Source organism: Cladophialophora immunda (assembly GCF_000835495.1).
Source record: "Cladophialophora immunda strain CBS 83496 unplaced genomic scaffold supercont1.3, whole genome shotgun sequence".
In the NCBI taxonomy this organism is placed as follows: Eukaryota; Fungi; Ascomycota; class Eurotiomycetes; order Chaetothyriales; family Herpotrichiellaceae; genus Cladophialophora; species Cladophialophora immunda.
In genome coordinates, this window is record NW_015622543.1 from 4,368,597 (window position 1) to 4,393,545 (window position 24,949).

General features: G+C 54.0%; 9 protein-coding genes across 12 annotated transcripts; 4 read left to right on the forward strand and 5 right to left on the reverse strand.

The window, feature by feature from the left end:
- Positions 1-44: 44 nt before the first annotated feature.
- On the forward strand, positions 45-1,905 carry PV07_05927 (uncharacterized protein). The gene is made up of 2 exons (XM_016392859.1): positions 45-203; positions 250-1,905. The coding sequence occupies exons 1-2, from the start codon at positions 140-142 to the stop codon at positions 1,728-1,730; spliced, it is 1,545 nt and encodes a 514-aa protein (XP_016250378.1). The 5' UTR covers positions 45-139; the 3' UTR covers positions 1,731-1,905.
- An 80-nt stretch (positions 1,906-1,985) lies between these two features.
- Positions 1,986-4,532, forward strand: PV07_05928 (uncharacterized protein). The gene is made up of 3 exons (XM_016392860.1): positions 1,986-2,192; positions 2,287-2,523; positions 2,574-4,532. The coding sequence occupies exons 2-3, from the start codon at positions 2,400-2,402 to the stop codon at positions 3,725-3,727; spliced, it is 1,278 nt and encodes a 425-aa protein (XP_016250379.1). The 5' UTR covers positions 1,986-2,192; positions 2,287-2,399; the 3' UTR covers positions 3,728-4,532.
- Positions 4,533-4,732: 200 nt separating this feature from the next.
- On the forward strand, positions 4,733-7,600 carry PV07_05929. Of its 2 annotated transcripts, XM_016392861.1 has the most exons (7): positions 4,733-5,329; positions 5,384-5,411; positions 5,532-5,732; positions 5,783-5,862; positions 5,912-6,469; positions 6,530-6,617; positions 6,677-7,600. In XM_016392861.1, the coding sequence occupies exons 1-7, from the start codon at positions 5,058-5,060 to the stop codon at positions 6,845-6,847; spliced, it is 1,398 nt and encodes a 465-aa protein (XP_016250380.1). In that variant the 5' UTR covers positions 4,733-5,057; the 3' UTR covers positions 6,848-7,600. The 2 variants fall into 2 exon arrangements, with proteins under 2 accessions (XP_016250380.1, XP_016250381.1); XM_016392862.1 differs by having other exon boundaries at positions 5,912-7,600.
- Positions 7,595-9,036, reverse strand: PV07_05930 (uncharacterized protein; the record flags this gene model as incomplete). Its single annotated transcript, XM_016392863.1, has 2 exons — positions 7,595-8,745; positions 8,829-9,036. The coding sequence occupies 2 exons, from the start codon at positions 9,034-9,036 to the stop codon at positions 7,595-7,597; spliced, it is 1,359 nt and encodes a 452-aa protein (XP_016250382.1).
- Positions 9,037-10,316: 1,280 nt separating this feature from the next.
- Positions 10,317-12,368, forward strand: PV07_05931 (uncharacterized protein). The gene has a single exon (XM_016392864.1). It carries the CDS (start codon positions 10,413-10,415, stop codon positions 11,376-11,378), a length of 966 nt encoding a protein of 321 aa, XP_016250383.1. The 5' UTR covers positions 10,317-10,412; the 3' UTR covers positions 11,379-12,368.
- PV07_05932 (uncharacterized protein) lies at positions 11,446-14,923 on the reverse strand. The gene is made up of 5 exons (XM_016392865.1): positions 14,844-14,923; positions 14,155-14,781; positions 12,979-13,849; positions 12,164-12,926; positions 11,446-12,102 (listed from the first exon to the last, which is right to left on the reverse strand). The coding sequence occupies exons 3-5, from the start codon at positions 13,695-13,697 to the stop codon at positions 11,968-11,970; spliced, it is 1,617 nt and encodes a 538-aa protein (XP_016250384.1). The 5' UTR covers positions 13,698-13,849; positions 14,155-14,781; positions 14,844-14,923; the 3' UTR covers positions 11,446-11,967.
- Positions 14,924-15,636: 713 nt separating this feature from the next.
- Positions 15,637-19,402, reverse strand: PV07_05933. 3 transcript variants are annotated; one of them, XM_016392866.1, is made up of 4 exons: positions 19,093-19,402; positions 18,363-18,989; positions 18,206-18,310; positions 15,637-18,155 (listed from the first exon to the last, which is right to left on the reverse strand). In XM_016392866.1, the coding sequence occupies exons 2-4, from the start codon at positions 18,496-18,498 to the stop codon at positions 16,000-16,002; spliced, it is 2,397 nt and encodes a 798-aa protein (XP_016250385.1). In that variant the 5' UTR covers positions 18,499-18,989; positions 19,093-19,402; the 3' UTR covers positions 15,637-15,999. The 3 variants fall into 3 exon arrangements, with proteins under 3 accessions (XP_016250385.1, XP_016250387.1, XP_016250386.1); XM_016392868.1 differs by having other exon boundaries at positions 18,206-18,989; XM_016392867.1 differs by lacking the exon at positions 19,093-19,402 and having other exon boundaries at positions 18,363-19,068.
- A 465-nt stretch (positions 19,403-19,867) lies between these two features.
- On the reverse strand, positions 19,868-21,666 carry PV07_05934 (uncharacterized protein). The gene has a single exon (XM_016392869.1). It carries the CDS (start codon positions 21,606-21,608, stop codon positions 20,466-20,468), a length of 1,143 nt encoding a protein of 380 aa, XP_016250388.1. The 5' UTR covers positions 21,609-21,666; the 3' UTR covers positions 19,868-20,465.
- A 469-nt stretch (positions 21,667-22,135) lies between these two features.
- PV07_05935 (uncharacterized protein) lies at positions 22,136-24,394 on the reverse strand (the record flags this gene model as incomplete). Its single annotated transcript, XM_016392870.1, has 8 exons — positions 22,136-22,678; positions 22,749-23,151; positions 23,216-23,313; positions 23,371-23,466; positions 23,534-23,691; positions 23,750-23,959; positions 24,020-24,097; positions 24,150-24,394. The coding sequence occupies 8 exons, from the start codon at positions 24,392-24,394 to the stop codon at positions 22,245-22,247; spliced, it is 1,722 nt and encodes a 573-aa protein (XP_016250389.1). The 3' UTR covers positions 22,136-22,244.
- Between the last annotated feature and the right edge of the window lie 555 nt (positions 24,395-24,949).

Sequence of the window (24,949 nt, forward strand, 5' to 3'; positions counted from 1 at the left end):
CGTCGACACTATTCTGACTCCCTTGTGACTTGTCTTCTATTCTTGTTCGCCGTGATCACCAGGTTAAATATCACAAAGACCTTCACTCAGCAGGCGCTTCCTCATCCTCCTCCTCCTCTCCCGGCATGCTACCTTCACCATGACGGAAACCGCCTCCAAGGCTGCTTTTCAGATCCAGCCAGAAAGGGGCATTAGTTGGATAAGTATGTGTATATCTCGCTCAGCAGCGGGTCGTGCTAACTGCATCAGCTCTTGGGTCTTCTATCTACAGCATATTAACGAGGCTGAAAGCGTCGCCACAGATCTATCCAGGTCTCGAGTTGTCCTATTCCGCTTCAGAGCCAATCACGCAACCAGTCGTTCTCAGTCTTCCTTGTAATGGACTGAGGCTCCGGTTCGACGGTCCAGACCAGCGGCTACGGTTAATCGAGGTTCTGGACTTTTCCCTCAGCACTTTTGTTTATAAAAACACAGATCTGGTCCGCCGAGTTAAGGGTTCGGACGACATCAGCCAAGATGAAGGCTCCTCTAGCGGGCCCACCTTTCGACATGTCTATAATCGTCTCTTTGGACCAACGTATGCCGGAGAATACATTGCTCCAGAGCCCAGTCTTTCGGAGGGCACCTACGTGCTCTCGTATCCAGGACTGGCATTTACCTTCCCCGTGAAGCATAAATCCTGGTCCGAAAAAGTTGATTTTGTGTCAATTTTGTCGTCCAATGCAACTGGGTCGGCAGTGTCCATGGCCGTCTTCTCCGGGTCTTCGTGGACAGAAGCAAGATCAAATTTGTATACGAGACCTCCAACATATCCTCGATCACCAACGCTTGTTGGCAAGTCTGTTGAAACGGTGCCAGACGAGATCGAGGAGGTGAGAGTGTTCGGAGGTGGCAGACTTGAACTGCTGCGGAGGGCCTCTCCGCCCATGGCCATCACATTGAGTGAAACAACACCTCAAGATCTCGTGGCGGAGCTGGGGCCTCCTGATGCCATATATCGTAAGAATGATAGGCGGATTTCGATTCATGCTACCGGCAACCCTGCGAATCGGCGGCGGCCTAGCATGTCTCCGGGGCTCGATCCTCAGGCGCTGGACACGGACCAGTCTTCGATCCAAAGCTATACCGAAGAATCAGACTTCGATCCCGAGCTGGAGGAAGATAGAGCAGATTCATCCAGTGATGAGTGTTTCTACAACTACTTTACGCACGGATTTGACATCCTAATATCATCCCCAGCCGCAAGATCTCCAGCTTTTCCGGATTCGACGACCAGCGAGAGCTCTGGTTCGTCCAGCGCGCAACTGGTCGCCACGAAGGTCTTCTTACATGGCAACATCCCTGGCTCGTTCGCTTTCAATCGCCACCGAAGAAGTCGCTGGGTGATACGTACGCGGGGGGAAGCCCGAGGGCCGATCCTGACTTCAGAAATGGCATTCTCCGAAATATCTGGGGCTCTGAAAGAAGTGTGGCACGAGACTTACAAAGACGAGGACGAGGAGAAGCAAATGCAGCGAGGGATGGTCCTCAACAGGGGGTGGGGGGAGAGTCCAGAGAGCTCAATAGAGCTGCTGGGCGATCTCGAGGAGAGCCCGAATCGAGAAAAGGCCGACGACCACAGCACAGCCGATGCTGGAGGGGTGATGGGCAACACGGAGCTGTTTGGCTTTCCGGGGATGTTGTTTGAGGTGCTGAAGAACGACACAGTCAGCTGTCTGACGGTATTTTAGAGGGACCCAGCACAGAGGCGTGAATCCAGAGCCGGTTTCCCACAGAGCGAGGATCTAGTAGTGCTGGGTAGACATTTACAGAATCTGGATACCTGGATAACACTGAGGACCTTGGGCTGTACCAGCTGCGGCGCAGTCAGTTCGGGCACAAAGCGGAGAAGATGCCGAAGTCCAGGGCTGATTCGCTCACCCGCAGTTTGTCTGCGTCCCGCTTCCCGTCCTGCGCAGTCCAACCTCCGATCCTCTTGATTCCCACCCACTGCCACCCACCGCACAACAACTTGAACTCATTCTCTTAGTCTTCACGCGAAGCTGGACTCTTCTTCACTCCGCAAGCCTGCACTGTAGATGCATCCTCATATGACCCCGATCGGCTGCCGCATTTCGGCATCAAACCATTCCTAGCGAAGATGCGCACCTATCCTTACTGCTTGCTCTCCGCCACAAACACAACCACAACCGGTATTGCCTGCGCCCTGACTCCCTTGCCCTCGCCTCTCTGCCGCAACCTCTTTGTGGCCTTGCGTATCACTAATATATCACTGGGAAAATGCAGTCGTAGCGCCCGGCTACCGCACCTTCCAAAGTTCGCGCAGATGAATCTTTAAAATTTCCCCTTATACCAACACATCGACACCCGATCCAACCCAGATTCACAAGCGGCAAACCATGAAAATGTCCGAAAACAACGTCATCCGTTGTCTTGTAGACGACACGGCCTTGACCAGGAACCTCGAGGAGATCGAGAGCTGGGTCTCCCAGGGCCTTATTATTCTTGTTGTGCCCTTGTACAGTATAGGCGCCCGTGTCGCATATCCTCAGTGTCCCGCTAATCGGCTACAGCGCTCTCTCGCCTGAATGTCTTGAAGAAGGATTCTTCACAAATTGGCGTCAGTGCGCGTAAAGCTGTCAAGTTCCTTGACCGCAGCACTTCGTCCCGCGGCGATTTACGACACGACCCAGTCATCCTCCAGGGTCCCGACGACCAATACCCGACATGGGCTGAGGTGGAGGCACACTACACAAATGAAAGCATGAAGACTGCTGGGATGAACGAAGGAGAAGATTCAATCCCGATCCTGGACACCAAACAGGAGAAGGACTCGGAAATTCCCTTCAAGGTCAGCGCAGGCGCGGCAGGCCCATTGTCGCAAGTTCTCTTGGACAAACTCAACTTTGCGAAAGAACCAGCGACTATGTCACCCGGCTCCACGCCACCTTTGTCGCCCTCTTCCTCTGGACCGCAGAGCTCTAAGACCAGCCCGGAGGTCAAGTCTGCTACCATAATCAGTCACGATCAGACACCTGTCCCACCATCGCTCAAGTCTCTTCTTAACCCCGTGGTCTGGTATGTACATGAGAAGAAGGCTCCTGCCGATGCAGGCCTCGTCTTCCTTACGAACTCAGCTGACACTATGCACCTCGCGCGGGACTTTGGTGTCCCTACCAAAAACATCCACCAACTAAGGAGTGCTCTGGGCTTGGGAGAAAATGAACCCGCCGCGCCAGAAAATCCTAAGAAGGACAAGGCGAAAAGATCATCCAATGCGGAGCCGAAGACCCTTTTCAGCTACGATGACGTCGAGAGTGACGAGGAGGAAGTTGTCTTCAAGCCAAGAGGTCGAGGTTCAACACGCGGAGCACAGACTTCGCGAGGTACCGGCGCAGGGAGCATCCGCAGTCGAGGAGGAAATACGCGGTCTCCACGAACCTCCTTCAGCACCCCGGCGCAGTCGGCGCAGTCGGCGCAGAACAAGCCGCAAATTCCAGTGGAGGAGATCGACCCAGATTCATTTGACCGCGGCAGCTTCGCTCGGGGCAGCACACCGCTCGTCAATACTAGCAACCATGTCCCAAACCAGTTCAGCAGTGGTCGGGGAGCCTACCGCGGAAACTATGGCCGCGGAGGGGGACGAGGATCGAACCTGAACCGTGGCTACAGCAATGGATTCGAACGTGGATCGACCCGCGGCAGAGGTCGGTTGTTCGTCCCTTAGACACTCCTGCCGCTGTTGTGGACGTTTGATATCTACAACAGCACGAGCAAACCCAATTCCACTTATTGGCAGGAGCCGAAACCAACCAGAGGTTCACACCTCGATGCTTGAACCAGGTATTTGCGAATCGCACAACAGGCATGCGGTTCGTCCGATGGGGTTTCCGACACGGTCAAGCACAGACACAAGATCCACGAGCTGGGTCTACAGTTTTGCAGGCGTCACTACTTTTCCGTTTGGGCTTGGATCATTGTTCAGCACTTTCCGGTCAAGACATCTTGGTGGTTGGAAGATGGATCAGTAGTTCCGAACACGAGGACGAATGCGATGGGGAGCAGAGCTGAGGAGTGCACAGAGGAGCCTCTTGACGTTTCTACACGGAGGAAAGGTCGGTCAGGTGGATCCGGCCTTTATGCCTGGCCTTTTGGCACCACCACACGCTCATTTCAATCAGCCATGTCTCGTATCGACGCCAGCTGGAGTTGTGAAACAGACCTGTGAAGGGAAATCGACAGAGGTTGGCACGCTCATTCAGCTGCGGAGCCTTATCACGACAGGCGTTGTCGATGTGCACGGCTGCGATATCTTTTACTTTCCTTTTTTCTTACCTTCATTTCTACTGGCACCGACAAGTTCACGTATGTCGAATATGCATCCTTTTGTATAGCAATGGCATGCACATCTTATTGGCTATGTGAGAAGCGCATGAGGCGCGAGGCGCAATGCGCAATAGGAAAACGCAGCTTCCGTAAGCAGCCCTGCATAGAACCGCATCCACACCACGGCTTTACCAGCCTCTCTCCTCCCTCCACCATCCTCCATCCACCATCCCTTTCTCATCTCCCGCGCTGAGACCTCAGCTGCATCGGGCATTCTTCTCCTTCCAGATTTCGACCAGTCACCAGTTAGCACACTTGACGAACCTTGCTGGGCCCACGCCCGCGGAACTCAGATGGCTCCAATCCTGCCGCGTGATCCCGCATTGGTCCAGATTCAAAATAATAACCTCGACCTCCCTTCTGCTTTGGATCTGGCCTTCGTTGACTGCTTCTTTCTTCACTTCGCCTCTGCCAGCTGACCTCGAGTCTTATTGCAGATCGATCGCCGAATCTACATCTGCAAGGCCATAGCACCAATGCAATAATGGACGTTCGCCTATGAAGTGAATACTGCTCATCTCCCAAAGCCCAGGCATTTCCCATGTACCGCGGAGAAAGCGTATATCAGTCTTACCGAATACTTCCACCGCCCCTGGCACTCCACGTCACAAAGACCATTTCGTGACACACATTTACTCCAAAAGCCGCCCCTTTCCCCCCGCAAAGAGGCAATGCCTGACACTCCGTCTCGACCGACTCGCCCAAGGACATTGACCAGAATTGTCACTAATGCTGCCATTTCCCTGCAAAAGACTCTTAGCGGAGGTACCGGCGAGGATGGCGACATTGCATCTTGGAACCCGGCCTTGGGGGATGGCCCCGACGATTCCTCTCTAACACCAGCTCCTCCTTCATCAACACAGAATGGCAAACAGATGGCTGTGGATTTTCGGAAAAGTGGTGAGCTGGGATGGAGGAAATATGTCAAGTACTTCACGCCATCGTACGTCAAGCTCCCCTCAAATCCTGAGGCTACGTACTGACGGCGCGTCCGCAGCTGGTTCACGGTGACCATGGGCACTGGTGTAAGCGCCCTTTCTCCCCCAGTTGATGCCAATTCCTGGCCCTGTCCTTCTATCCCGAAGCCGACGACGAACTCATCTCCTCTGTCGTGAACAAAATGGCTGATTTGAGGACACCAAAAGGTCGTGGCGAGCCTTCTCAACCAGTTCCCATACAATGCGAGATGGCTCTACTGGCTCTCCGTCATCGTGTTCTGCCTCAACATCGGCCTCTTCACCTTTTTCATCTTCGTATCCATTCTCCAGTTTGTTCTGTTTCCCAAGACATGGATCACGATAATCGAGCGGCCCAATCAAGCATTCTTCTTGAGTAGCATACCAGTGGTACGTATCTCGAGTTTCAGTCTGGATATCGTACTGACACGGTCCCGTAGAGTCTTGGGACTATCGTCAATATGATGGTGTTTGTCTGCGCTCCCTCGTGGGGCAAATGGGTCGTTTATCTCGCATGGGGGTTAGTACCTTCCAAGTCTTTGCACGATGTCCTTTGCTAATCAGTCCAGGTTGTGGATGGCCGACGCAGCCGTGTCACTGCTGTGTGCCCTGTTTCTACCCTTTCTGCTCGTCATCAAACGACAAGAAGAAACACCTCTGTCGACGATTACCGCTTTACAGACTTTCCCCGTCATCGGAACAGTGGTCGCATCCGCCACCGCGGCTTTGGTTGCAGATGTCTTGCCCGACGAAGAGCAAGCTCTAGTCACAGTCATCATCGGCTATGTTCTTTGGGGTGTCGGCGTCCCTTCGGCGATATTCATTCTCATCACCTACTGGCAACGCTTGACTATCCACAAACTCCCACCACGCGAGGTGATTGTGTCCTGTTTCATTCCGTTGGGCCCTTTGAACATGGGTGCTTTTGCCATCATGAAGCTCGGGAACGTCGCGATGAAAGTTTTCCCTTTGACGGAGACTATCCATCCTCTGGCGGGAGATTTGGCATACAATTTCGGAGTGCTTTTATCCTTGATCTTGTGGGGTTTCACCTTGTTGTGGCTCTTTCTTGCCGTTGCAACGATATACCATTGCAAGCATTTCCCATTCAATATGGGCTGGTGGGGGTAGGTTTTTCATCGCGAGAATACCCCGTTCCAGAAAACCTGGCGACTCACGGTGGATAGGTTCACCTTCCCGATCGGCACATTCGCTCTTTCGAGCAATACACTCGCGAAAGAGATCCCCTCTCGATTTTTTCGAGTCATTGGATCTGTAATGCTCCTGCTCCTTGGTGTCTCTTCATGTCACCTGGCTAACTATTGCAATGACAGATAACCTCTGTCTGTGTATTCCTGCTTTGGCTTCTTGTCATATACGCCACCCTTAGAGATCTCATAACAGGCGGACAGCGATTATTCAAGACACCTACAAGAGCCGTGCCCAATATTGAAGATAAAGGCCCCGACAAATTTGACGATGCAGCGGAGACCAAGCTTGTGTGAGGATCGAAAACGACGAGTCGGGTATAGCAATGCTATGTACACAACTCTCAAGCCCCCGACACGAACAGATAGGTCGGAGGCTTTCGTTTTTCCCGGATGGAGACCGCCTCATCTTGCAGAGTGCAGAGCTTTGCATGTACTTGATCCACAGAAGACTGCCATGAACAGTCTTGAAAGATGAAGACTCTCGTCCTAGAGTAGGACCTGTCCGAACCCATCGAGAAGCGAACTGTCGAAAACTGCCCAACCTTTCCGTCGGGTTGGCGTCCTATCTGCTGGCACGTCTGGAGAGACAACTCAGCCGCGATCAAGTATCGTTCAGCTGTGACGATTGGAGGCGGCTCCTGTTTCTGGTGGAGTCAAGTCAGAGTGCAGGACATTAGCCGCTACGGCGCGACCGCAGGTATTGGTGGAGGGTGAATGCTTCAGCTGGCTAGATTGGTCTTTGTAACGGCCTCAGCATTTATGGCAGACAGTCGTAAGTATTCAGAACTGCCTGGCGCGCGTTCCAGCTGTCGTCACCGAGAAATGATCTCATGGCCGAACCTCTTGTCCTTCCTGCCGTCGAACATGAGGTCGGTGGCCCGCATGTCAGTCAAATCAGGGCCTGTTCTTCGTTCTCGGAATCGGTAGTCAATCATGTCTCTTCCCTCCCTTCGCTTTGGCGATCCCAGTGTATAGATGGCGTCACGGGACATGCCTCGGGTCGCGTGTGCCAGAATCCCACATGTCTTGGTATTCCTTGTGCTAAAAGTGTCCTGGATGCCCAATTTTCAAACCCCCATTTTCGCAGTCATGGCTGTACTGTTCGTAATCGAAGAGTTCGTCGAATTCGATCAGATCGGTATGATCGCCCTGGTTGGGGAAAGAATCGGACCACCCATTCAGGGGTAAGTTGGTAGACAGAGAGGTAGAGTTGCTGCTGCCGCTATTTTCCGTCAACTCCAAGGATGGTGGATCTTGTGATTGCTTGGGTCGTTCCTGGAGTGGTGGGCAGTTCTGGTGGTCATGCCTTTGTTTCTTGGGATACGTCTCGTCATGTCCCAGCGGGTTGTCCTGGGAAGGCAGAGATCTCTTTGTCCACATCAAAGGCCGTAAACTGGAGCCAAACTGATCGTACTGCCCAGTGGCTTGATCGTGGATGGCGGTAGGATGGTCATGGGGCCCTGATGCCCTGCCATGTCGATGGAGATCGGCAGGGCTAAAATTACTCTGTCCAGAGGCTGCAGAGATATGAATTTCCTCGAGTCCTTCGATCCCGTTCCCGCCTGGGACATCTGAGAACTGCCTCGTCGAAGGCAGCTCATCAAAAGCGGGCGTGGGCATTGCAGGATGCCCTCGTTTGGGAGGACTGACTAGTGCTTCAATCCTCTCCACCAGATTAGCCACACCACCCTCACCTGCTATACACTGGATATCATGTCGAAGTTCTTCAGTCCTCTCATTTACCTTGAGGTCGAATTGGGTCAGAGGAATTGGCTGTTGCGGTAAGGCATCCTCGAGATATTGGCTCTTCATCAACGTCGTCATCTCAAGCGAATAATCCCACCCTTTGATTTTGTCACCTCTCTCAACATGACCCTTCACATGCTCGAACCAATTTTCAAATTCCGCGATGGGTTCTTCAAGCTCACAGAGACCGCATCCGTAATTGCAAACCCCCGAGGGCTGTTCGCTGGTCCTGTGTGTCTTGTTGGTATCCTTGTGTTTGGAGACCTGGCGGGCGTCATAGAACACCAGTTCGGGACATTGATCGCACGTCCACTTAACACCTCCTTCCCGGTGTTGTGCCTTTTGATGTCTCTTCCAAGCGTCCCACGATCCGAACGATACACGGCAGCCACGAGGGCAGCCGATATTTTCCACGGACCTGGGCGAGAGGCAAGCCTCGATTTTGCCTACGGCAATTGATTAGCCATCTTCCACTCCTGAGGCAAGCATTGTGCTGAGCGGCAGAACAGTGGGGTGCAGCTGCGCTTACAAGACCGTTCTTCGACCTCGTTCAACTTCGAGGTGTCCCCGCACACCAGCTGGTCTACGCACTGGCACCATTCTTCAAGCAACTCAACTGGGAGCTCACTGATGCCTCCCTTCCTTTTGCGCTTCTGCAGCAGTGATAATATGACCCGAGTCTGCAATTTGACTATGGCGGGAATAGGGAGTTGGGGATCCTCAAGGGCGGTGATCATGGTATCAGCTTTGGTGATCCGGGGGGACGAGTGGGCGGGAAGGGCCAGTCCGGCGATGGTAGAAGCATATTGAAGGCCAAGGGAGGGGGAATCAAATATAGGTCGTCCATTTGATGTTATGGTGATGAGTGTTCAAACCTGCAAGGTACAACTTCTCTACGTGCCCGACAAACAACAAATGGACCATTGACACGGCACATGGCACATGCGTCCGTCATATGCCAGCCCAGTCCGGACCCGGACCCACGTTATTCCTTTCTCGCTTCCCCGCGTCAGTCAGTCAGTCAGTCAGCGCCAGTCAACACCCCCGGATTGCATGAACTCGCACACACCGATTTTCTGCAGTTGCTGTCTACATGGCCAACACCAATACCAAGCATATCCAGGTGTTCCTCCAACTTCTACTCCCGGTCCCGGCGTTCCATGGCACCGTCCCTGCTCAAAAAGCTGCTCCACCGCGTGCCAACCTAAGGCCAGTCCGCTGCAGTCCGACACATCGATTGCTGGACTGCGCACTCTGCCTCCTCCAATTATTCTTGGTCGCTGTATTGGATGGTTGGCACTGCAGTGTGACAGTAAACGCATGCCATTGGGAGTCATAGTCGCTGTGACAGCTAGTCTGGATGCTACACGCTATATCTGCTGCTTGTAAGGGTTCGATAAGACTGGTAAATCTACCAAGCGACAAGGAGGGCAAATACTACGAGAAGGAAAGAAGAGAGGGAGATAGCTCCGTCATAACACGTATACCGAGCAGTGACTCAATCGAAACAGCCAGTCGTGTAAGGCAGGGAACACTATGGCAAGACATGCACACCCAGACGATGGATCTGCGAGAAAGTCCTGAAAGGGGTCTGTTGAAGATCACAGTTGGGCATTGATCGATCTTTTAGGGAGGGAGAGAGGGGATGAAGGAGACAGCTTCTCCAAAATAGACAGAGTGGATAGATGCCATCATGGACGTTGAGTGAGTGTCTGCGTGGATGTTCTCGACACCTTTTGCTATGCAATGTGCTCGTTCCTTATCCCTTATCAACGATAAGATAACGCAGCTCCCCGCACTCAAACAACAACGAACTGCGTCCGAACTTTCTTCTTTTCCCCTCACCACCAAAAATTTACGAGACGGGCTCGACAGGTTTCTCATCACGACAAAGTCCACGACACGAGCCAGTAGTCGCCTTTTGTTCCCACGAATACAGCAACATCTGAACCAGCGAGTCCGATACCGAACCTGACCGTTGCCAGGACCAATTGAGGGAAAAAGAAGGGATTCCACAAGAGAGAGAGAGAGAGAGAGAGAGAGAGAGACACACACACACGCACGCACGCACGTACAAAAAAAAGGGAATAAAAACCACACACACAAAGGCTCAATGACGATGGCGACCGCAGATGAAGAAGCGTCGACGACGCCCGTGCGCATCCTCATCATCAACCCCAACACGTCGCAGCACATGACGGCCGCGCTGGTCCCCGTCGTGGAGGGTCTGGGCTTCCCCGGGGCGCAGTACGCCTTCTTCACGTCGCCGACGCCGGGCATCCCCAGCATCAACTCGCCCGCGGACGCGGCGCGGTCGGCCGACATCTGCCTCCCGCACCTGCTCCCCCTGCTGCCGCACCACGACTGCTTCCTGGTCGCGTGCTACAGCCAGCACCCGCTCGTGGCGCGGCTGAAGGCCGAGTGCGCCAGGCTCACGGCCGCGGCGACCCGGGGCTCCGGCGGCGGCGGCGCCAGGAAGTACGTCACCGGCATCTTCGAGGCGAGCGTGCTCGCCAGCCTGGCCCTGCTGGGCGAGTCGGAGTGGAAACCCACCACGGGAGGGGAGGACGTCTCTGGAGAGCCCCGACCCGCGTTCGGGATCGTCTCGACGGGCAAAGTCTGGGAGGAGGCCCTGCAGAACGCCGTGCAGGAGTTTCTCGGATGTCCCGCTACAAGCACCATGACGGCGGCCAAGTCGCCCTTCGTCGGGTGCGAGACCACCGGGCTCAACGCGAGCGAACTGCACGACCTGCCCGCCGACGAGGTGCGCAGGAAAATGATGCACGCGACCAAGCGGCTCCTCCTGCGCGGCAAGACCGACACCGACACCATCAATAGCAGTAGCACTGAGACGACGACCTCGCGTTCCAGTCCAGGAGACACAAACACAGACACAGTCCTCGCCTCGCGTGTCCACGCAATCTGTCTGGGCTGCGCGGGCATGGTGGGCTTGGACTCGGCGGTGCGCACGGCGTGCGTCGAGGCGCTGGGTGAGGACAGAGGCAAGGCGGTCTACATCGTCGACGGGGTTAAGGCTGGCGTCGGCGCGTTGTACGGCCTCGCGCGCGGTGGGTTCTGAGTTTACTCTACCTACGTATATTCCTGTCGAAGGTATGTGTGTATATCGTGTCTCTTGTTAGCCTACCAAGCCACACCCCTGCTCGGGTTACAGGACCTTGAGGGCCTTGTCTGCTCGCCTTGCCCAGGCCTCGCTCGTATCTTGGAGATGTTGCTGTCGTTATTGTCGAGGCGCTTTCTTTATTAGCGGCATCCCCGTCACCGAGAAAACCGGCACCTCCCGTGACTATTGGACGGAACAAACACGAATGGAGCCCAAGAGGTTGGGGGTTAATATGTCTTGTGTTGCTAAGGCTATACTATGTAGCTGGATCAAAGGAGTGACAACGAGTTGGACGACCTCGAGAGTCGAGGGAGGGGCGACGGGAACGACAGAACAAGTACACCAGAGTACTCGGGGGGGGAAACAAATCTGTGCAGTCTAGGAGGTGCAATGATTCGACAGAGACCGACCCTTTGGATTTCGCCGTTCGCAATGCAAGGAAAAGCAGTCTAGCCACCCCTATCGCATCAAATGCCGAGCGGCTTCGCAAGTCCTGCTATTTCTTTGCCATTACCTGCACATTAGGGTCGGAGGGTCGGTTGCGGGATCAGAACAGCTTGTGCTCGAGGGTCATGTCGGATTCGGGCTGGAGACCAACGCAGGCACGGAAGATGTTGGTCAGAGCACTGCGCTGTTTGGCCAAGGCGTTGACGACAGGCGTTCCGGGGGGCGTGAGTGGTGCCTGTGAAAGCCATGTTAGTGAGACGAGGGGCCAAGTCACGGTTCATAATGGGCATCCGTACCTTCAACATGTAGCTGAGAATGCTCAGAACACTGTGGAAGCCCTTGTATTCCGCGGCAGCTTCAGTCTTCCACTGGATGCGAGTCATCATCTCGGCCACGAGGACAAGGTCGATGATCAAGGGCGAGGCCAACAAGGAGTCCTCGCAGACATTGAAAATGCTGATCGTCTGGTGGCCCCCCATGAAGATTTCGGCATAGTACTCGTCCAGGGCTCGCTTGTTGTCTCCAACGGCGGGCATGTACTTGATGACCACAGTGTGATCAGGATGCTCGTCCTTCTTGTACAAGACTGAATTGGCAGCCACCATGTCGTCGACGACATTGGACTTGGAAATCTCCTTGGATCGGAACTGTTTCTGGGAGCTCAAGTTCTTGCCGTCGTTGTTGCCGAGGTGGTTGTAGCTTGCAATAGACGTCAACTTGATGCCGGCGTTGATCAAGAAATCGACCAGTGCCGACTTCATCTTGGTCTGGCCCGACTTGAAGTCGTCACCTCCAATGAAGGAGTCATGCTTCTCAGCGAGCTGGATCGCTCCGGGAACAAAAGTATTCTGAGGGGAGCCGTTGATGAAAGGCGTCTTTTCAAGGACGCAAGCAACAGAGAAGACAGTCGAAGGCGACACTTCCTCGTGACCCTGCTCAATGGCTTTAAGCAAGTTCTCGGCCGTGTCGTTGACGCCGGCAATGATGTCTGCGTAGCGTTCGGTGTTGGCAGTCCAGAGGACAATGACCTTGTCAAGGTTGTTTTGAGCCTTGAATTCCCTGCACGAGGTTAGTATCCTCCAGTATATAAATAGTACCGAGCAAGCCATACCTGATGTCTGCCCTGATCTTGTCAACATGGGCCATGCTTGCCTTGTTACCCGGAAGGATGTTATCCGCACGATCTTCCTGGTTGGCAGCAATGAAATCCGGGTAGTAGATACTTGGCAGCGGTTTCATCAGAGCCATCTCCTTGTAGACCAGGGCCTTGAGGGTCGGTTCAAGGACCTGAGCACGGTCCATTGCAGCTGCAATGTTCATGCTGCTGATGTCCCAACCACCAATCACAATGTCATTGGGGTGAACCATGGGCAAGACGTCGTGGAAAGGAATGTTGATCTCTTCGTTGGTTTTGGCGTCAGCGCCGAGTTTGATCGTCGAGCCCATGATGATGGAGCCATAGTAGTTCGCGGCGCGACTCCCTTCACGAGTGTCCCAAACGAGTCCACGACGATTGGCAATGATACCGGCAGTGACGGTGGAGCCGTTGTTGCCGCCCCATCCCACCAACATCACGCCGACCTTGGGCACTTTGCGGTCGACTTTGAAGTCGTAGATGGTTTCCTTGGGGGTGGCGGTGTACTTCCCATCGGCGGATTTGGTGACTGCCGTGGTGCGGTAGACATACTTGCTCTTGATGTGTTCGTCAGTATACGTAACGTTGGGAGAGTTGACCGTGAAAAGATCCTTGTGCGATTGAGCCGAGTCCGAAGTGTGATTAGTGCTATACCCGTTCATGGTGCCGACGCCGATTTCCGCGTGTGGTGCCATATTGAGCTCAAGAGAATTGGCTGAATGACTTTGTCAAAGATTTGGAGTGGCAGCGGTTCTCTGATGGATGGCGAATTTATCGGGTCTTTGTTGAATCCGATGCTCCTCCAGGAGGGGAAGAGCGTCGGCTACCGTTGAACGGGTGATGAGACCTTAAAAGGATTGACAAGTCAGAGAGCATTTTGCAAGAGCGGTCTGAAGAGGAAGAACATGGCGACGAGACCAGATTCTCAATGGAACGAGTGGCACCCGACGACGACGAACAACGCCGCCTATTGCGGTGGAAGAGAAAAAGGTACCACCCGCGGTCAACTGCATGACAAAGAGCACGATGGCCACGACGCGAGATTGACGCCAGGTACCACCAGATGAAGATTCGAAATGCATGAACAGGGGATAGATGCAGGTACCAGTGCTGCAAGACCGGTCGGGGACGAGGCAACGGAGTGGTACTTACGAGGGCAGCAGATTGGAAAACGTCTTGGCGGTTGGGCGGATCACTCGGAAGTGATCCTTGTGTGTGGAAGAGGAATGAGAATAGATCACAGCCGGGCGGTGATCAGACTCGCGTTTCGAACAGATCTGGGACGTGAATGTGTGTGGTGTTGAGGGGGATGGGAGGCCAGATGGAATATCGCGACTTCTTGTATTCCTCGCGCACTTGTCAATCGGTGTGTGTGGTGGAGAGAGTGACTAATGGGAATTGCGTCTTCCTAGCCTCGCTAATTAGCTGCCTGTTAGTTAGCCTTGTTGCTTTGACCGCTTCGACACTGGCGTTTGTCCTGACTGTATCCCGACAGCCGTTTGGGCAGCAAGGGCTCCATCGTGGGGATTTGCTGGGTCGTCTCTTGCTCTCAGCACCGCTGTCGATAAGAGGCGTGTTCGTGCATTCCGTCCTTATCATGCGAAGAGGTGGGAACCGTGGTACAAGTGCGCGGGATTGATCGAATGCTGTTGAGTCTCCATCCCACACCAGCCCGACCGATCCTCTTCTTTGCACCACTTTTCTTTGCTCTCGTATCTGTTGTTGGCTTTCAGGCACGAATGGATCCAAAACGCAGAGATGCATGTGCATTTGGACCGCCTGAGACTTGCACCACTGGTTACCGCTGCGGTCCGGAATCATATCTTGGAACTCCCACTTACCTCCAATCAATTCACCACAGTCCAGAATCTCACCTTTCTCGACATCCCGCTTCTCTCCGAATCCAGTCTTGATATCCGGCTGAATCCACTGACCCAATGTTGCTCGTCAGCGTGCCCCTAATCTCCCTCGGATGCGCTGTGGATTGTTGTTTCGGTCACACGACGTCCTCTCTGGCCCAATTTCAAACTTTGAATGCGTCCCATCCAACGCCCTGACGGCAGTTCTGATCGTGCAGTGCCCGCGGTCTAGTCTTTCTTCGCCCCGCCCAAGTCAGTCATCTGTCTCCTTCTACCCCACGGAAAATGCCTCCGTGTCACACAGGCCGGGGGGTCTTCTTTGTGGTCGTCAAAGCAAGCTTTGGGATTTCTGTTCCCTTTCCGAATCATGGGATAATCTTTTGCCTGTCTCGGTTGTTTGCTTGCTTGCCAGATCTGACACTAAATACCCTGTCGAGTAACATTGACGCAGCAAGCGCAGACACGCTAAGGCTCACCAACGATGCGCGTGTGCGTCGTGGGGGTATCGCTGCTTACCGAAAAGCCGGTGCCTAAGCCCGAACAACCATTTCGAGTCTGATGTCCTTCCGATTCCAAAGGATCTAAGTCGGAGTGGAATGGCATATCCCCACCATGTCCTCTCTGGTCACCAAGGAGAATCGCGAACGAGGTCAATATGCTGTCAGCATTGCCGGGTTTGGTGGAATCTTGTCACGGCTGGAAGCCAATAGCCCGACGTCGTACAAACCACTGGAACTGACAAGACATGCAAAGTCATTCGAAGGGAAAGCGTCTGTAATGGCCAATGATGAACAACAACTGGAAACGTTCGGTTGAGGTGTTGCACTAGCATACACATTATCGATATATATCTAATATATTCTTCTGATCGCACACCCAAACCCCATGCTTCGGCAGGGGATGGTCTCACCATGTGGCCGGCACAAAGTCTTGAGTATACATATTTAATGTTGGGAGGGGGAAGAATTGCGGCGGACTGAAGCCCGCTGCACCACAAACTGGAAAGGTCGCCGTCGTGCAAAGCCGAAGCTGTTGGCATCCAGTTCTCATCTAGGCCAGCTTCAAGAGGATGAAAGTCCCATGCTTTGCTGGGGTTGGAAATCCGGCCTCAAGCGTTGCATCTATCGTGGTCGTGAAATTAGGTCGTCGTCATTAATCTGGTCGTTCTACGCTCAGGGAAATTCCTGCCCTTCACGAGTCCGGGGTCTCCACTGGAGATATATTCTCGTACCAATGGGCTTGGGCGGCTAGGGGCATTGTCGTGGGATCTTGGTAAAGTTGCGAGCCGAAACGCATCTCGTTCGCAGTACACTTTCCCAGACAGTTCAAAATAGTCGTGGTCCAGTCGAACCCTGCAGGTTGTGCACTTTAAGCATTCCGGATGATGCTTCTCTTTTCCGCGCCCCGCCACGTTGGTGGTTTCCATGTACAGGCCTTCGATCCCTTTGCCACACGTAGCACAAAGAGAATTCTCTCGCTCGTGATAGTGGTAAGCACAGTAGGGGTGGTCATCATGAACGTAGAATTCAGCAGTGGGAAAGGCGATTTTGCACGCTCGGCACACAAAGCACTCCTTGTGGTACCGGCCAGTCAACCGACCGTCTGCGCTCGACACTGACTTTTGTCCCGCGAGTATTAGCTGTGAACAGCCGCGACAAACACCTTTGTTGGGGACCATGGACTTGGTACTGCTGCTCAGTGATACTTGAGGTTCAAGTGTTGACTTAGGACTTGTCTGTAGACCCACGGAGATCGAGAACAGTGAGTCCGTCGAGTCAGATGCACGGTTGGGAAGGTCTGGAATCGGGGACAGACGGCCTTGCTGGAAGAATGGATCCGTTGGCGAATCGGGCGAAAGCTCTGGAATCTTTGGCCTTAGTGGTGCTGGCACATCAGGCTCCCCAAGGTTGAGGACCCCGGAATTTGATGATTCAAGTGATTTGGGGGCCACGTGCTCGGTCTGCGGTGAGCTCGATCGGGAGCTGGCTGTGTTCTCAGAAAATGCTTCCGAACCGTAAGACGACGCCGAGTCAACAGACACCCGCCGAAGAGCCTCAATAAGCTCTGCACCTTGAGGATCAGGCGACACCACGGCGACGTCCGAGGTTCCTGGTGTCTTGGTATCAGTCTCAGCAGGGGCATTATGCTTCAGCGGCGGCTCTTCGATCGCCGGCTCCACGACAACCATCGGAGGAGCGACTGTAACCGGTTCGGCTGTCAGTCCTTCGAGCGCCTTCAGTGATTCCTCATGGCCCAGTGAAGGACCAGGCGATAGGGACGGCGACATTCCAAGAGGGGACGGTTCTGCTGTAATGAATGACCGATCACTAGTTGGACTAAGTAGACTCCGGGCAGTAAAGTAGTCGTCGTGGATATCTGGCTCATCACTGAGAGCTTGTCGCACCACTTCCCGGCGGGACGCGGCTGACTGAGACCGCCGTCGGCCAAACAATCGGCCCAACCCTCTTGTCAAGCTGCCAACTGGAGATGGTTGGGGTTCCGTAGGTGATTTAACCAAAGTCATGACCTCCTGATTGCTGAATAGTGGAGGAGGTCGTTTGGTTCTGTATGTCGGCTCGGTGCCAGCTCTAGACCGCTCGTCAATTAGTCTAGGGGCCTCCGGCGTAGGCTGCTGTTCGAATTTGTTGCTTGCCGAGTCACCAAAGTCGAATGCACTGAGGCCAGGATCTATTTGCGTCTCGTTGGGAGGCTCTCGCCGAGCGATAGAGCTTGAAATCTCGGGTGAAAAGGTCTTTGCATGCAGAAGTTCCGGAACTCCATTGCCCTGGTTTGCTGAAATCACCTCAGGTGGCTTCGTCTCCAGTTCTGGCGGTTTTTCTCCGTTCTGTTGGCGACTGTCCTTTTCCATGCTCCGAGGTCGCCTTCCTCCACTTCTGGGGCTTGGTGAACGAGACTGCTTTTGTCTTGGTGTTTCATTGACCAGAGTTGTCACCGAATTGTCTGATCCTCCTCTTGCAAGCGGATACGGTCTGCTCCCCGCTGGTAACCCTTTGTTAACATCACGAGATTTAGACCGTTTTGTATCACTGCGATGGGTCGCAGATCTCTCTCGCCTTCGTGTGGTGGAAGCTCTCGAAGGAAGAGGGAACGGGGGAAATGCACAATCGAGGTTCGTCAGTTCTGGCGAAGGTGGGCGTCGGGGTCCTGGTATTGATGCTTTGCGGATGGCAGGCCCTGGTGACCGAGGGCCAGAGGTCGCACTCACAGGAGAGATCAGTGAGCTATGTCCGCTGCTTGCAGGCGTGAGCTCGCCGTGGAGGACTGGAGGTCGAACTGGGTAGCCGGTCAGCTTGTGTCGACACGAACACTTTCACGAGACTCACAGCCGACAGAAGGATCGATTCTGGGCAACGGCGGCCGTTGCGGTCTCATGCTCCTCGGGGCCGTAGATGGGTCTGCCCGGGGAGGAGGCGGAGGCATAGTTGAAGCTAGGGTTGTCAGTCGATAGCATTGTCTGTAGAGTCGGGCATTGAAGTATACCTTGAGGTGTTGGTGTTGTTGTCGTTGTTGCTGCCATGCAATGATGCTCGGTCAGGCCTACCATATCAACATCTTGTCCGCAATCTGAACATTTGATGACAGGCAATAAGGTCGCATTCCTTGCGGGGGGTTCCATCCTTCCTTCCTCCTTCCTGCAAATCCTTTGTCCTTCGTCGTACCGCCTATTGTCCGAGGGTCTGTTTCATCAACGGCATCAACAATCTATTGCCTGGGAGCAGCTCTGTGATGATCTGGCTCCGGGCGCAGAGTTGAGTCAGTGGCTGGAAGATATCGTATCCAGTTATCTAGAGTTTGGTTTGAAGGGGGAATGGCCTTGTTAAGACAACCGGCCTGGGCCAGAACAACCAATCCGTTGGTGGGCAAGGACAGGGTATGTTAATGCGGACGAGATAACAAGATCGCGGCCAGGAACAAGCAGAGTAGCGGGTAGGCGCCCGGTCATTTTGGTGCTGGGCCCAATGCATTATGCGCAGACTGTCATGCCAAAGCACTCTTTGGCTGGGGTAGGAGATGAGGCTTCAGAAGTTCGCGCCTAAAGCTGATTAGACGGTGGAGATGAAGCCACGGCGTCGATCAAAGCAGCATCAAGGCTTGCGGTAGGCTTTTCTAACGCACTTTAGCATCGACGTTTGACCAGGGGTTCAGGGCCACTCCAGCCCCAGCAACCAGTAAGATTTGTGCCAAAAAGGATCAACAGGCACATGCTCACCGACAAGACCGTTTTCAGCGTCGACCAGTATCCCAAGCACCTCAGCGACGATGCTGGCCACTTCAGCAACGGGACTTCCACGCGGTGGTTTCTCCAACGCCATCGCCTTCACTGGCTTTGACAGCAATTGGTGGCTTCCTGAATCACTGTTCTCGGTGTCAACCGACCTCCCATCCTTTTCCGGTGTGTCCTGAGAGGTGGATTTCCCAAATGAGATTGATATGTCCCTTTGACCCCGTATCTTGCGTCGTCATCTCTGGGAGGCGTTGTCGCTTTTCCGCACGAGGACTAGATTGCAGCCACGAACAGCCACCTTGGCATGGTTTGACTCGCAACGCTTGAAGGCAAAGGAGCGCTTGTGGCTGTCTGCTAGGCCTCGGTGGGGTTTGGGATCCTGGGTCCCAGGCTCAACGGACATTGAGTGTTAACCCGTTGAGATAAAGTTGCAGGGACCGTTGACTGCAAGCTGCAGAAATTCTCCGAGAAGCAGGAGAGGCACCAGGAGACGCCGGAAATCAGGGTGACATGGATCAGACTGGGAGATGCAGGAGCCCATACAGTGTCAGACGCCCAACACATGGAAAAGTCAACATCTTGTCGGGCTGGCCATTCACATTGACTCTGGTGATGAGTGGTCTGGCAGGAGATTAAATTGGAGATGAGGTGTCGTTTGTGGGAGGCAGAAACAGCCAGTGGGTGGCTAGCCCAAAAGAACCAGCAGGCCCGGCACTAGACGCCTAGTGAGCCTCCCTAGACACCTAGTGGCTCAAGGTCGCTTTAACTAAAAACCCGCCCAGCATATCCCACACCGCCGCGGCCACAGGCGCCGCTCGGGCTTTCCCCTGATTTCCTCAAACGGCCAATGAATGGGTGCATTGTTCAACTTCGCTTGCATATCAGAGCACAATCCACGGTCATGACTGGCGGTGGACTCTTTTTCCCTCAGGACGGTCCCGCATCACACTTCAAGGAAAATCCCTCTCTTTGGTGGGAGACTGATTTCGAGAAGACTGCAGAGAAGGACCGTCGACGATAACGGCGCAAATTGTCCATATACTTGTCGCCAATGGCCGCATTTATCTGGGCCATCGCCGCAACCAGCTCAAGCAACACGAGCAGGCCGTGAAGCCACAAGGCTGAGGGATTGCGTACATGGCACAATGGCACTCGCAAGACCCCCGAGGAACCACTAACGGCACGGACGGATGCTCCATTCTCGCCAGGATCCTCTGGGATGTCGACATGTCTCACCGCCGATCACTTTCCAATTCCACGAGAACAGCAGATGACTTGCTGATCTCGCGTCGGTGAGCAGACAAGCAAGAAGCTTGCTGCTGCCCATCCCTGTTCCATCCTCGAAGACCGGCTGCACCTTATCCCGGCAATTGCTTTTCCAACTCGACCACTCTAGGCATCGAGACACCGCCAACCCTGACCTTGCTGAAATCCGGCTCAAACCCCTCTTCGACATCAGGATAGGGACCCATGGGTGTGATGGCCTTGGGGTTGATGTCCCAGTGGCTCTTGGTATAGTTCTCCTTGATGTGCTTGAAGTCGGTCGTCTCCCTGAATCCCTTGACGTTCCAGTACAGGCTCTTCAGCCAGTTGTTCAGCTGCGGGTAATCGTGCCGGATCGTGCCCAGGTTGCATTTGAAATGCTGCACGTACACGGTGTCGAAGCGCACGATCGTGGCATACGCCCTGATGTCCAACTCGGTTAGGTCCTTGCCCAGGATGTACGGCCCGCCGTTCTGCGCGACCATCCTTTCCAATTTATTCAACGCCGCGAACACCACGGGGACATTCTTGTCGTACTCTTCCTGGTTTGGTGCGAACCCGGCCTTGTACACGCCAGTGTTCAAGTCCCGCTGCATCCACTCACTCACCTCGTCGATCTGGGCGCGCAGATGCTCCGGGTACAGGGTGACGCGGGCGTATTCCTCCGGCAGAAGAGCGTTGAAGGCCACCTGCAGGTTCCTCATCAGCTCCGGGCTCTCGTTGTTCAAGATCGTGCCGGCCTCCCTGTCCCACAGCACCGGGACCGAATACCGTCCTTTGTACCCCGGATCGGCCTTGAAGTAGACCTCGTGCAGATACTGGCTGCCGAACAGTTTGTCGATCGTGGCGTGCGGGTACTCGTCGTTGGAGTGGGGGAATTGCCACCCAGGCCAACCGTGCTCGTCGCCTTTGGGGTACGGCTTCACGACAGAGACGTCTATGAGCTCGGTGAGGCCCTTGAGGTGGCGGACGAGATTGGCTCGGTGGGCGAACGGGCAGAACAGTCCGATGTACATGTGATAGCGGCCCTGCTGCGGGGGAAAGGGGCCGTCTGGAGTTATCTGGCCATGCCACGACTGCGACGATCCCCGTAGGTGCTCGGCCACAGTGCTGGGATTAGGCCGGCCTGGTGGAGCGGCTGTGGTTGTCGAAGTGGTCGTCGCAGCCATCGATTCAGGGCGCAGTGGCTGACGGGGAATCGAGATTATCTGTTTCGCCAATGACTGCAGCCTCTGCATTCGACTTGTGGCGCTCTGTCAATGGACTGAAGATGCATTGATGATCGGAAGAACAAGCAAGGAACACGGGCTTGAAGTATGCTTTTTTGTACTGTTAACATGGTTCGCGATTACACATTTGAGGGCGCATCAATTCCGTCTCGTATGACGTCAACACCCTTAGCACTGCAGACTACGATCGTCCTCAGTCTCGCTGAACACAGAGTCTCTAAATAGATTGCAGATTCTATGTTTCTTGCCTGGAGCACGCCTTCAAGCAGAGGTATCTTTCAGTCGGTACGAAAAGGAGAGAAAAGAAGATGGCTGCTCCAGAGCTGAACGCAAGGCTGAGGGATCAGGATGTAAGGCGAGGCTGAGCAAAATCCTTGCGAGCAGGAGGCTCGGTCACGGGGAGCAACGGCTATGACGAGCCGAGACCTAGACATAGACAAGAACAGCTTGCCCTCAGCCTAACTCTGAGAGTATCTATCATCCTCCATCCCCTATCTGGGTTGTAGAAGGGGTGGCCACTATCTATATCCATGAACCCTGTCACCCCCTCGCGTAGTAACGCGACCAAAGTTCTATAGCACAACACCTCTATCTGTCCGCCGATCGTATTGAGTGCTGTCCGGCAATAATATTGGCCTCACCTAACTAGTACTCCTCGAATCCGTGCTCAGGATCGTCAAAATAGTACGCCGTGTCGAGGCCTGGCCCCTCCCTGGTCGAAAACCCGTTCCCGAGATACGCGAAGCGGTTCGGCGATGAGTACTCGATCTCGAAATCCTCGAGGCGAGGATGGTCCAGCATGTGGAACCAATGGATGCGACTCCCCGGGTGCAGAGCGACGACCGGCCCGTCGATCTTCCCATTCTTGAACCACGAACGGCAGCCGGTGCTCCAAGCCGTCCGCGTCATGTATTCCGTGACATGGTCGTTGAAGTCACGGACGGCTGCGGCCGAAGGAGACAGGTTCTTGATTCCCTGCGTCTGGGCTTTCCGCAATACGTTGATGATGTATTTGGCCGCATGCTCGACAATCGGCAGGACTGAGCCGTGCCCAATGGGAGCATTGGGTCCAAGGAACACTGTACGAGGTCAGTCTCGACGCCTTCACGGCGAAATTCTCCAACTTCACAAGGGCAGTAAGGAACATACTGAAATAGTTGGGGAAATTGGGAGCAGCCAGCGACAAGTAGGCTTCCGGTTTCTGCTTCCACTGATCTTCCAGAGACACTCCTCCTCGACCGATCAAGGGAAATCGGGGGCAAAAGGATATGTCAAACCCGGTTGCACAAATGAAGACATCGACTTCGAGGAGTTCACCAGTTTCGAGGACGATGCCCCTTTCCTCTATCCTTTCGATGTGGTCTGTCACGACTCGAACGTTAGACTGAGTCAGAGCCTCGAGGTATCCATTTCCAGGGGTTGGGCGTCGACAACCGACGGCAAAATCGGGAATGAGATGTTTGACAAGGCGTTCATCGCGGCCCAGTTTGGCCGTCATCTCGTTGATCGAGTAACGTCGCGCTTCAGCCTGCTCTAAACTATCCTTGATAATCTGGTTCCTGGTCAGCCTCAGCCAAAGTAGATTGATCCTCAGGCTGTGAGGCCCGCATACTCACAAATTTAAACCGGGAATTAAGCTCGCTCTCGACCTCTTTCCGATATGTAAGATAGGCTTTCGGATCATTCTCGAACGAGAGTTTTTGAGCCTCTGTGACTGTTGAGAGATCATGTCAGACCTAAATATCAGAGCTTCACCAGCACCAGCACCTACACTTGAAATTCGATCCTCCTGGGCCTGCTTTATTCTGGGCGTAGCCGGCTGTGATCCACGTGGGCGACCGGATGAATGTTACCAATCGATGGACATCTGTCGGAGTAAGCCGACTGATCCAATATACCAAGTTGAAATTCTGTGGGGATTTTCCCATTCTCACCTGGTTGAATGGCTGGTACTATCTGAACCCCAGAGGAGCCACAGCCCAACACGGCTACAGTTTTACCTTTCAAATCCACCGTGTCTGGCCAATTGGCGCTGTGAACAAGGGTTCCTTTGAAGGAATGCAGTCCTGGGATGCTCGGCCATTTCCAGTTACTGTGTGACAATGAGCGCGCGAACGAGGGGCGGCTTCGGTGGACTGCGACCTGCTTACTTGAGAATACCGGAGCCATTAATGAGAAAGTCGCACCAATCATTCAAAATCGACCTAGTTGAGAGGTCTTCGATCTTGAGGAGCCATCGATTAGTATCTTCGTCCCAGACTGCCTCCACAACCTTGTGCTGGAGCTTGATGTATTTGTATAATCCATGTTTCGATGCAACAGCTTTGAAGTATTCCAGGATTTCTGGGGCCGCAGAATAACTGCGAGGTATTAGTTCGCCTGCCAGAGGATGGCGTGGGAATATGCCCCATTTAACTCACAAGCTGGTCCATCGTGCATAGGGTTCCCAAGTAAACTGATAATTGTGACTGGGGATATCACATGCGCAACCAGGATATCTGTACTCCATCTTCGTCAGGGTGGAAATATAGCGCCGAGGGATACACTGACCTGTTTTCAAACCAAGTGCCACCGACATCGGCGTTCTTCTCGTATATTACGTGCTCGACATTCTCCATATGCTGCTCAATCTGATGAGCCAAGTTGAGACCGCTTGCACCTGCGCCGATGGTAACTATACGCAGCTTTCGCGGCGTACCCAACGGCTGCTCCGTAATGTCGTACGTCGAGGCATGTTGTTTGGAATAACCGTTGGTCAACTTGGGGCTATCGTCGACAAGAATTCCTGGTGACATGGTGCCGGAGAAGAAAAATGTATAGTGTTGATTGCGGAAAGGGATGCGGCGTGGATGTCTCGCTGGAGGGTTATTGTACTCTGCGACCAATGTCCACGGATCAACACCTAGTCAACAGAAACTTTACACTAGGCAATGGACTTCTCGATGGACTTACTTGTCTCGAGTGCTGTCTTCATTCTCGCCTCCCATCTCCACGAATCTCCAACATCTCCACACACAGGCAGCCTTTGACTCCACACAAGCACTCTCCGAGGGTACGAACGTATCTCGCGGTGTGGAGTGAGCGTACAGGCCATTCTGCCACGACGAGAATTGACGATGAGAATGTGGAGTAGTCATCTCCATATTGGAGCGGGTACGGAGGGTTGGGTCAAGGCTCAGCAGAAGTACCCTGCCGACAGCGTTGCCAGGAGAGCGCCTCTTTTGGAACCAAGTGGCTGCCGACTCAGCTTCGGCTGTCACGGCGGGTCCTCTTCATTGTCCCTCAACTGCCTTCCAAGGGGCTCCTTGATCTCGTTAAGGCCTGGAACACCATGGGAGCTGAGTGGCAAT